We start from the raw sequence: 11,981 nt of genomic DNA on the forward strand, positions 1-11,981 counted from the left end.
CAGACGACGCCGGCTGGAAGCGGAGGGACCAAGGATCACGGTGGAGGGGCGCGTCAGAGGAAGAGGCTTCCTGAAAATGCTAGATCTAATTTTTAAAAAATCAGATCCAAACTCTTCAGAAAGGAAACGGATCCGGTGCCGAAGACAACGGTTGGAGGCTGAGATCGGGCGGCTGAATGGGCTGATGGGTAAGTCCTCCGAAGAGGCGGTTATAGCCTCCGAAGAGGCGGATATAGCCTCCAAAGAGGTGCAAAAAGTATCTGAAATAGACAGGGGAGAAAAAAGGAAAAAGGAAGGGAAGGAGGGAACCGTAGTTCCCTCCCCCATGGCTACCGGGAAGGAGAGGTTTTCTTCAGTAAGAGGATCTCTTTAATTGCACGTTAAAGCTCCCCGCTAGCACTCCTCCAGAGCTGACACTCCCTTTGTATGGCCTGCAAATATTTCGAGTAACTTTTCTTGGGCAAACGTGCCCCTGGCTGTAGATACCGCTTTAGCTCACGATTGACTGAAACAAGCGTACATATTATAACTACAGGCGGGAGAGGTATGAATTGACTGGGAAGTAGGACATTACAACCGGAGCTCCGGTTGATTTTGATTTGCTTTTGGGTTTGTCGGAAGAACATTCTCCCACATCATCGGAGACCCGAGACGCTGAGAAGCACACGAACCAACTGGAAAAAGCTGAGAAAAGACCCATGGCGTTCCCTTGTGTTAACTTTGCTGGCTTAGAAGTTGTTGATCTATAGTACTGCAGAAGCTTGTGGGTTTGTTTAGCAGAAGAAAGTTGAATATCAAATGGATGAGAAGATGCTCCTTTTATAGTGATAAGGGAGATGGTAATGAGTCCGTGTTGGGTTGAAGAGGAAGAAATAATAATTTAGACTTGAGAGACATGGAGGAATGAGTCAAATGCGTGGAGAGCAAGTATCTAGAAGCATGCTTCTCGCCGCCTTCATGGTTTTGTCGTTTGAGGCTGCGCTTTTGACCACAGCCCTAGATATGCGTCACATGTCAAAGCAACAACCTGATTGGTTTGATTACGTTGCCTTGACTACTCAATTGGTAAATCCCGAACCTGGTTTATTTATAGGACTGAAAGATAACTAGGATGATGGGACAGTGAGAATAATTTTAATTTTATTTTATAAGTTATTATTGATCTAACCATTGACTTTTTTTTTTTTTTTTTGTCGTATCACCTCAGTTGTATGCAGAGAGGGAGGGGGTGGACCGGGGTAGGCCAGGGTCCCCCCCCAAAATAAGGAAAAAAAAATTATAAGTTTTTTTTTTTAAAAAAAAAAAAGTAAAGTTTTAAGTTAAGTTATTTGGGTCCCTCCAAAGAAATATTTGGTCATCTTTTTAGATTTTTTGGCCATATTCAATAAAAACTTTTGGCCATATTCTTAATTTTTTTGGGTCATACCCATTAAGTTTTTTTTATTATTATTTTTATTTTTGGTCCTTACTTTCAAATGTCTATTTTTTGGCCCTTACTTTCAAATACTTACTTTTTTTTACCCTTACAGTAGCCATTATTTCATAAAAAACAACCAAAATAATTGTTTTTTACTAAAAAAATTCTAAAGAACTGAAAAAAAAAAAAAAATTTTGGTTGGCCCCCCTCCCATAAAATTTCCTAGCTCCGTCCCTGGTTGTATGCAATTGTATAATAATCTACAAAACAATTAATATTCTTTATTTCTAAACCTGGCTCGCTAACTCTTTATTTACACTTGACTATGTGGTCGATCAAGTCTAGTTTTTTACAGCAGAACTAATATTATAAAAGCTAATATCCCATCAATTTTTATAGTCAATAAGATTAGGCAAAATATATAATTTTTTCAAACTCCATGTGTCCTCTTCCTGGTTTCGCCTAACTTTCTTGGCAGTTACGCTTCACATGGAAACAAATTTTTTTGTGGGTCATCCATGTCACACATGCACTCATTCTTTTTGCTTTTTAAGGTCAACTACTGCTTTGTGCTTAGTCATGTACTCAAGCGCATGCAGCTTGAAGAAAGCATGAGATTGGTTGTAAGTTGTAACCCTAGTTAAAAATATTGTGTTATATATATGAACCAAAGTGCAAACACACGAGAATGGCTAAATTTTACCCTTGGGATAGGAGAAGAGTGAAGCGGAGAATGTGTAGCACTTTTCTACAATTATTATTAAATTTGTGAAATTTATATAGGTCTTATACATAATTTTAAAATTCAGTGATAATTTTAAAAAGTGAGAAAATGGGAGAAGAACGTTAGCACATCTCTTAAATAAAAGAGAAGATGCATGAATGTAAAAGGGCAGAACATGCAGGAAATATCTTATCAAGCGGCAGAAAATCTGGAAAGTAATTAATGCAAGAAAATGAGAAGAGTTAAGTGTTTTTTTTTTTTTTCAAACTTGCATTAAATGGCGAGAAAGCCAAAAGTGGAGCTAGGCAAGCGTGAAAGAAAGATGCAGAAAAGCAAGGAGAAAAATCAGGGAAGGGACCTTTTTTTTTTAAAAAAAAAAAAACAATCACGGAAGGGACTAGATTCAATGCATGATCCATACGACACGGGTTTATTGAGAAAATTAAGCTGCAGAGTTTGACAAAAGAAATGTGGAAGTAAATCAGAGGGGAAAAACGTGAAGAGTGAAGACCAACATGCAGGAGAATGGCTATTTTGGATATGTTAGGGATTTGTGATTTTAAAATGTGCAATTTGAAAACGTGATTTTTAAAAGTGCAGTTAAACGTTTGGCACAATCACAGGTAAGGAAGTGTTTTTTTTAAATCGCATAATTTTAAATACTAAACTATGATTTTAAAGGTAAAAATGCGATCTGAAACAATTCATTTACTGGGATTTGGTTTAAACTCACATTTTTTTTTTATATATGAAATCAAAATGCTAATCTCATCCTTAAAAGACTGAGGGAGAGAGCTGCAGTGAGGGTCGGAAGTTGGGTTCTTTCCCATTTGGCTAATATTTTCCTTAGCTTTTAGTTTATTTTGTTGTGTTTAATGTTTAGCATTGTGATTACGAGTTTTATGCTCATAATCATGAGTAACTAATCTTCTAGCTAGCTAGCTAAGGCTATGGGTAAAGCCTTGTAGTTTTATTAGGTGTTTTTAAGACTATGTTTAATGTTTTTCATGTATTAATAATTGAATGCTGAGACTGATTTTAATTTAAGAACTATTTCATTTTGACTAGTTTTTTTATTCATTATTATTTTTGTTCATATCAAATGGTTACGTGATTTGTTATGATTCAAATTTATAGTGAATGCATAATCTCTCTTAACATGTCATTAAAATCAAATTTTTAATCAAATCCATACTCAATCGGCTTTATTTTTAATTACAGCTTTATTGTTAAATCTTTCGATTACTTATGAGAATTGATTCTCTACTTAATTGAGTTATAAATATGTTTCAAGAACATATAAAAGTGTGGTAGGTGGATCTTTGAAGCCCTAGTGCTTTTCCCATTAATTTTTCTTAGCTCCATTTTACTTAATTTAATTACTCCATTGCTCTACTTTTTAGTAGAAACAAAGAATGAAATCATTTTATTTTTCTGCACAAAATAAAAATTTTACTTGAATATGTATCATTTCTCTTATATATCGAAAATTTATTACTTGCGATATTGTATTAATATAAAATTCTATACAAAAACGGCGATATTATCGACATTTATTTTACAAATCATTCAGAATGCCATGAAACAAGAATACATATCCTTCCCCCAACCCACCCCTAAAATCCTCAATTAATTAAACTGCATACTTATAAGACCACCACGAAGAAAACTTGGAGCCAGAGCTAGCCGACACTCCCTTGTATGCCCTTCAAATATTTCGAGTAATTTTTCTTGGGCAAACGTGCCCCCTAGCTGTAGATACCGCTTTAATTAGCTCACGATTGTATCAAACAAGCATACATATATGTTAGTATTACTACAAGCGGGAGAGGACTGAATTGACTGGGAAGTAGGACATTACAACCGGCGCTCTGGACGATTTTGATTTGTTTTTGGGTTTGTCGGAAGAATATTTTCCCACATCATCGGAGACCCGTGACGGCGAGAAGCACACGAACCAACTGGAAAAAGCTGAGAAAAAAGCCATGGCGTTTCCCTTGTGTTAACGTTGCTGGCTTATTAGAAGTTGTTGATATATATAGATGAGTGATGAAAGAAGTATAAGATGCTCTTTTTATAGTGATAAGGGAGAAGGTAATTAATGAGTCCGTGTTGGGTACCTTGAAGAGCAAGAAATAATAATTTAGACTTATTAAGAGAGATGGGGGAGCGTGGTGGAAAGCAAGGAGATAGCAAGGAAGGTGGTAAGCACGTTTAGATGATCGATGCCTCTCGCCACTTTCACGGTTTTGTCATTTGTGGCGGCGCTTTTCATCACCACAGACCCGAGATAAAGCGTAACATGTCAAAACAACAACCTAATTGGTGGGATTACGTAGCTTTGGTCTCCTACCGTAATGGTGGTCAAGTCTAGCTTTTTACACCACACTTGACACAACCCAATCCTTTGTTCAGTGAATGGTCGAAAGTGAGACCATTGAAACTTGTTTATTTATTAATTAGAATTATGTCAATTAAGGAGAGAGAGAGCAACGACATGCAGTTTCCGTTCTTGTCTCACCACTTTCTGCTTCGTTGTTGTTTCCTTCAACCTCATGATGCAGACTTGAGGGCCTGGGCCAGCCTCATTCTTCCGGGCGCTCAACTGTTGGATGCAGATGATAACACCCGAACTCTAACCGGTAGCACCTGTGGAGGGAAGTTCAAATTTGAGTAACTAAGCCCAAAGACTAGTCCATGTGCCAATAAGTGATATTTCCGATCATTAAAAAAAATTAGGATGTTGTCTGATTCGTTTTAGTTGACGAATATTCAGAAGAATATTTTTAAATAAAAAATAAAATATCATCTTCACGCTCAAGATGATGACCTCTTAAAAAAAAATAACAGTATTAAACTAATAATTAAATGATTAAATTTACATATTTTTATCAGTTTAAATTTTTAAGATAATTATAAAATTAAAAGTCATAAAATCGAATATTAAATCTGTCAAACCACCATCATGTGAGGGGAGTACGACATGCATATTCTGATTACAATATGGTGTTATCCGATATCAGTATAGGAAATAATTGGAGTGACATAACAAGCGATGATCCCATGTGGTATCTCTCCTTGAGCTCGCTGTGCGTTTGGGCCTGTTTGCTTTCCTTGGGCCTGGTCCTGTTGGTGGGCGTGGTAGGGTTAAAAGAAAACAAGAGTACAAAGTCCATTTCCAAAACAAAAATATATATTAGAGAAAGCAGAATTTTTGAATTACTTTTACGGGTAGTGATATAAAGCACACCAACATGAGTAAACAGTGCTCACGTTGGTCTATTTTATAATATATATTTTTTTTAATATTATTTTTTATTATAAAGTATACCATGATGAGCATTGTTCACTCACACTAATGTACTCTATATCACTACTCTATTTTTACACGGTGATCATGTTTGACTTTAAGAACCTAAATGAACCTGTTCATTGTTTGCGTTTTAGACCTCAGTTTTTAATTTGGTGATGCATTTATTTTTTTATTATTTAATTGGGAAAGAAATAGCTAGTTCGTAAACTTAGAAATTAAATTGGCTAAATTTTTTTTTTTTAAAAAAAAAAGGTCCAAAACATAAAATCTAAAATAAAATTAAAAACTCAACAGATTTTAAAAATATTTTTCCATATTTAATTAGTAGATTGGTAATTTGGACCACTATATGGTTGACTTCACTGAATAATTAGAAGAAAAAAAAAAAAGTAAAGGTTTTAATTGCGTAGTCTTTTGTTGGGAAGAGTCATGCCTACGATATATAGTTTATAATTGAAGGGGAAGTTGTCTCCCCAACTAATTCATTATTTTTAAATTCAAAAAAATAACTAATTCATTATTTTTAGTGCTAATAATTCGTGTGTTGAAAAAGAAAAAAAAAATGGTAACTTCACTTAAAACTTTTGAATTTTCACTCTATTTGACATAACATCTTTATACTTCAAAATCTCTCAATTTAGTCAATTGCAATTAATTTGGACCATTCTGTTAATTTTAACCGTTAGAAATACAAAAAAAGACTAAAATATCTCTGATTTTTTAAAAAAATAAATAAATAAACGTTTTAAAATTAAAGATAAAGTTAAAATTTTATACAAAAGTTAGGGATATAAACGTCATGTAACGTTTAAAATTTGACGGATAGGTCCACATTGAGAGTAATTAAAAGTTCATGGAACCAAATTGAGAGATTTTAAAATTTTAAAATTTGTTAAATCGAATGAAAATTCAAAGGTCTTTACTGAGTCACAAAAAAATAATAAAAAAAATAAAAAAGACATCCTATATATATATATTAATATATATATATATATATAACCCGCTAAACATAGGCAAGTATTTTGTAGGAATTAAGAAAGAAAAGTAAACGGACAAGTAGGGGTAGGACAGTCATTCCAAAAGGGGGGCGCCTTTACTCGTTCACTCGCACAGTCGCACTATAAGAAACCCCTCTACCACGATTCACAAATCCTCAAAACGCTTCCTATTTTGATCGCTACATCAAAGAACACAAAAATCATGGGCAGGAAATTCTTCGTCGGCGGCAACTGGAAATGCGTATGTTTATCTGATTGTTCGTCGTCGTTGTATATTCTTTTCTATTCAATTCTATATTTCTATTGTATTCTGTTCTTTTCAATGAGCACTGACCGATCTGTCCATGATTTCGATCTCAAAATTGGTTTAATCACTTGTTTGAGATCTTAAAATTCTTAGGCATATACGTGGATGCATATATGTATGTGTGTGTGTGTGTGAGTGCTTAAATCTTAAAATGTTTTCATTATGGTAAGATATTGGGTTGAGATTTTCCTGGTTTGATTTTTCGTTGCAGAATGGGACAGGCGAGGAGGTGAAGAAGATTGTGAGCACGTTGAATGAATCCGAAGTCCCTTCTGAGGATGTTGTGGGTGAGTTTTGTTTGAGCTTTCTTTGAATCTCAGTATTAGTTTCTACTTTAGGAGGTGGTTCAGATCGATTTGGTTCCTTCTTTGTCGTGCAGAGGTTGTTGTGAGCCCCCCGTTTGTGTTTCTTCCTCTGGTTAAAAGCTTATTGCGGTCAGATTTCCATGTTGCCGCCCAGAACTGTTGGGTTCGCAAAGGTGGTGCTTTTACCGGAGAGATTAGGTGTGTTTTACATCGTATTTCCTCATCTCTGTTTCAGTGCAGTTTAAAGTAGAATGATTTGGCAAAATGGTCGGACATGGTTTTGCTAGTAAGTTTGATAGACGGCAAATGATAAGAATGCAGTCATTAATCACTATTTGATGTTTGCCTTGTTGAATGGGCTATCTGAATGAATACTTCCTATTGAGCTTTAGGTTCAATGTTTCATTATCAATTCTTCAATATTAGATAAGAGGTTTCTCTTTATATGCACATATCCCAAAGAAAATGACATATACAAAAATTAAATTCATATCTTTTGATTAGTTTTTTGTACACTACCGTGAGAATTTTTCACTACTTTCATGAACATTCAGTATTTTTCCTGATTAATCTACCACGTTCCCACTTTGGTGGTTTATATGTATTAAAACTTCCTTTTTCCATTCTCAAATCATCGTTGGAAAACTTTTTTTTAATTGATTATGTAGTTGAACGTTTTAATTTTACTGTCTTTTTTCTTTCCTTCCTTTTTGAGTTTTTACTATCAGCAGTACAGGCTTGGTGCAATATGATTGGTTTTATGCAATTAATGTGAAGCTGATGTCTCTTTCCACAGTGCTGAGATGCTTGTCAATTTGAGCATTCCTTGGGTCATCCTTGGTCATTCTGAAAGAAGAGCTCTTTTGAGTGAGTCAAGTGAGGTAAGCAACTTGGTGTTGCCTTAGATAATATCTTCTCCTGTCTATCATATGATTGTTTGATGAACATTTTTTGCTCCTATGGCGGTGCTTCTGGTGTTATAGATTGATCTACCGCTTGCTAATTGCATTTTTTGCAATCCGTGCTTGTCTTTGTAGTTTGTTGGAGACAAAGTTGCATATGCACTCTCTCAAGGCATAAAAGTGATTGCTTGTGTTGGAGAGACTCTTGAACAGCGAGAATCGGGATCTACAGTGGCTGTTGTCGCTGCACAAACAAAAGCAATTGCAGGTACATCCTTGCTGTACTTTAAAGGGGGAAAAAGGTTTCTTTTCTTGTGTGTTTGATACTTTAAACTCTCAATTTACTTTGGTTTAAGGAACAATTTTTGAAAAAGGGGCTAGGGAACTTCTTACCGAATCTAATTTGGTCTAAAAAATTATTATTTTTCGACTGGCATGTAGACTGTAGAGAAGTGTCTATGTAACTATTTTGGTTCTAGCATCTTTTCATTTACTCTTTATGCATTCATTAACAAGCTGTAGCTTTTACATGTTCTGCTCCTTTTGTTTCTCTCTATCATGATTTTATAGATGAATTAACCTTTATTGTTCTCTTGTAGATAAGGTATCAAATTGGGATAATATTGTTTTGGCTTATGAGCCAGTTTGGGCTATTGGAACTGGGAAGGTTGCAAGCCCTGCTCAGGCTCAGGAAGTAAGTATGCCTCTAAGAGTGTTTTTTGTTTAGCTATTCTTCTTTAAATTTGAAGTTTTGCTGTAATGATTTGATCATAGGGCAATGTTTCCATCTCTGAAAGTTAGGGCTCTTGTTCCCAATAAATTGTTCAGTTCATGTGCCAATCCTCATGTTAGCTTATCTTAATGCTTGGGTGCAATTGATGCATGACACTAGGTTGATCACTTCAATAGTTTCCCTTTTTATTTTATCCAATAACGCAAGGAAGGCTTTTTCTGACAGTATGATAAATTTATATATGATAACTAATGCCCTTCTTCAAACATATACTTTGACTTGACTATTGGAAGAATACTGATTATTGTTTTTCTACATGAATGCTTGCAAAAGGACAAAACATAGATAGTCTGCAATTCATCTGCAGACACAGCGTGAATACAGCCTTGTTACACAGCTAGATCTTCAAGCTAGCTGTATTTGGAACCTTGTGTTTCTGCCTTCTGGTCACATTATAGAGCTGCCGGATCTATATGTTTTGAGCCACGTAGTGTTCCCCTGTCCATTCTTTTCTGCACATTCTTTAATTCAGTATTAGATTGTAGCAAGGAAAGATCGTTGTAAATAGAGGCTATCTCTATGCACTCAAAAAGATGATATTGCTTCAGATTGTTTTAGATGAAAATGCTTTTTTCACATTTAATGGATTTTTTCTGCCAGGTTCATTGTGAGTTGAGGAAGTGGCTTCATAACAATGCTGGTGCTGAAGTTGCTGCATCAACCAGAATTATCTATGGAGGTATTGTTCACCTGCGTTAGTTTTAATATGCAACCGCTGTTAAAAATTCTTTTGCTTTTTCACTTTATCAGGATATGTAAATTAATTAGCTAGCTTCATATACAAGCAAGTTACTAGAGGACCTCTATGGACTATCAAGCTATGATTAGGAGGCTTAATCATCTATTAACAGGCTTATACATCTATGTCTTTGCATGTGTTTGGTTGAGTTTTATGTCTTCTGCTGAAATTTCTAGCTTGTCAAAATTCTTGTGAATTTTCTGTTTTCCTTATGCATAGTAATATTCTTAGATTAATGCTAAATACTATAATTTTATCCAATAATGCTGAGGTGGCATTCCAAATCATCCACTGGATCTTTTGTTTATTTAACAAGGATTAATCCAAAGGTTAGAGCATTCCCAGTGGAGAAGCCAAATTTTTATGCAAAATGGCTTCTCAAAACGCATTATATTTAGTTTAGCTAATGAATTTTTAAACGTCTCCTACATCTGATTAGCTATATTTTTATCTATATCATTTAATATTATTAAAAGTGAGAAAAAATTTGGAAAAAAAGAAGATGTGAGAGGAAAAATGGGAAAAGTTTTGAGGAAAAGAGAACATGCGAGAGAAAAAGTAGGAAACGATTTGGGAAAAAAAGAAAACAGATGAGAGAAACAATAAAAAATGAAATGGTTCCCTTGAAAAGTGCTGCTACATTTAGTTTTTTTTTAGCTCTTCCAATCAAATATCTATTTTACATTTTTTTTTTGTTAATCCAATGTAGGCGGTTTTTAAACATTTGAAGAGTCATTTTAGATAAAAGTAACATTTGGCTATTTCATTGGAAATGCTCTTAGTTGAGAGTGCCACATTAGCCTTGTTAGATAAATGTTGGATAGAATTATAGTATCTAGTATTTCTCGTAGTCTTGTGGGTAAATTAATTGGTTCACATACAAACTACTCCAATTGTGGGCTGAACTAAATTCCTAAGTGGCCAAGTAAGCCTTTAGCAAGTAGAACACAGCCTTAGACCTGGGAGCCCCGTAGTATCCAGTATGACAGCACAACAGACCAGCTAAATCCCACATCTTCTCATGCAATTCATTTCCCTTCTGTGTACTATTGCTGTTAGGGACTTACGGGTTGGTTTGCTAACTTGAGCAACTATTCCTGTTTGTATATCTTGATAAAATCAGATATCAGACCAAGAACCAATCCTAGCTGGTTGGTTTAGTTCAATTTCGGTTTGGCACCAAATCAAGTTCAACTCATTTACGTGGTCTGCCACATCATAAAAACAGCTTTTCCTTTTATTAGAAGGAATATGGTACCACTGTTCTTCAGAAAGATGATCTACTAATATACCCTCGGTGTAAATACTAACTTAAACCATATGTACTGTAGGTTCTGTAAATGGAGCAAATTGCAAAGAATTGGCAGCACAGCCAGATGTGGATGGATTTTTGGTTGGTGGAGCTTCCCTTAAGGTGATTATTTGTGTTTATGTCATTGTTTTCACTTGTTTGGTTTCTTGTCTAGACCTGGGTTAACCGACTCCCCTATCCACATTTTCTTCTTCAGCCGGAGTTCATTGACATTATCAAGTCAGCCACAGTAAAGAAGAATGATTGAAAATCAGTACCATGTGTTGATATGGCTGCCCTTCTTGCTTCATTCTTGAATGCTTAATGGAAAAATAGTTTTGTAGTTGATGTCTGTCCTTGGAGATTTTGGCCAGCATAATTTCGAGAATAAGAGTCAGATTTTCATTGTTTTCTGTTATTTTGAGGCATGGATCTCAGTTTGAGCTTTTAACGACTTTTACCTGATTATGTGGACATGATGCTGGTTGTCTCTCGTTGAAATGAAACAAATAACAAGACGTTATGTGGAATGCATTTATATTATTTCCTTGAATCTATCTTTTCCTAGTTGTCTAATCATTATTTAAGTTTCGAACTTCTTTGGCATGATGTAGCTGCAATTGGATTGAACTGCTTAAGGTCTGATGCATGTGAGCTCGTAATTTGCTGACCGAATTGGCTGCAATTTGTATAGCTAAATTGGGTAGCCTTTGTAGAGGGTAGGTGTCGGGTACACTTGTCTTGGACAGCTTAAGATACAGAACCCACTTGTTCCGAGCACTCTAAGCCATGGTCGTTCTCGCTTTCTACCTACAGTCCCATTGCCTAATTAGTCCCAATCTTTTGTGATTATGACAAAAAAAAAAAGCACCACGAAACAGCAAATAATTTTTGAACAAATATAGGAATGGAACGTACTACTTTAAGCTTGATAGATCCCACCCCTTTTGAAAACAAATCTCTTTAACAGACAAGATTTCCCAGGAAAATTTCTGTCCCATTGCCTAATTAGTCCCCATCTTTTGTGATTATGACAAAAAAAAGCACCACGAAACAGCAATAATTTTTGAACAAATATAGGAAATGGAACGTACTACTTTAAGCTTGATATATCCCACCCCTTTGAAAACAAATCTCTTTAACAGACAAGATTTCCCAGGAAAATTTCCACGGAAATTTGCTTTTTGCGTTC

General features: G+C 35.2%; 1 protein-coding gene across 1 annotated transcript; it reads left to right on the forward strand.

The window, feature by feature from the left end:
* Positions 1–6,553: 6,553 nt before the first annotated feature.
* LOC132164509 (triosephosphate isomerase, cytosolic) lies at positions 6,554–11,342 on the forward strand. Its single transcript, XM_059575029.1, has 9 exons — positions 6,554–6,693; positions 6,971–7,046; positions 7,139–7,262; positions 7,861–7,945; positions 8,102–8,234; positions 8,566–8,660; positions 9,360–9,438; positions 10,830–10,912; positions 11,007–11,342. The coding sequence occupies exons 1-9, from the start codon at positions 6,655–6,657 to the stop codon at positions 11,055–11,057; spliced, it is 765 nt and encodes a 254-aa protein (XP_059431012.1). The 5' UTR covers positions 6,554–6,654; the 3' UTR covers positions 11,058–11,342.
* Positions 11,343–11,981: the final 639 nt, after the last annotated feature.

The sequence above is a fragment of the Corylus avellana genome, chromosome ca10 (assembly GCF_901000735.1).
Source record: "Corylus avellana chromosome ca10, CavTom2PMs-1.0".
NCBI classification, from domain to species: Eukaryota; Viridiplantae; Streptophyta; class Magnoliopsida; order Fagales; family Betulaceae; genus Corylus; species Corylus avellana.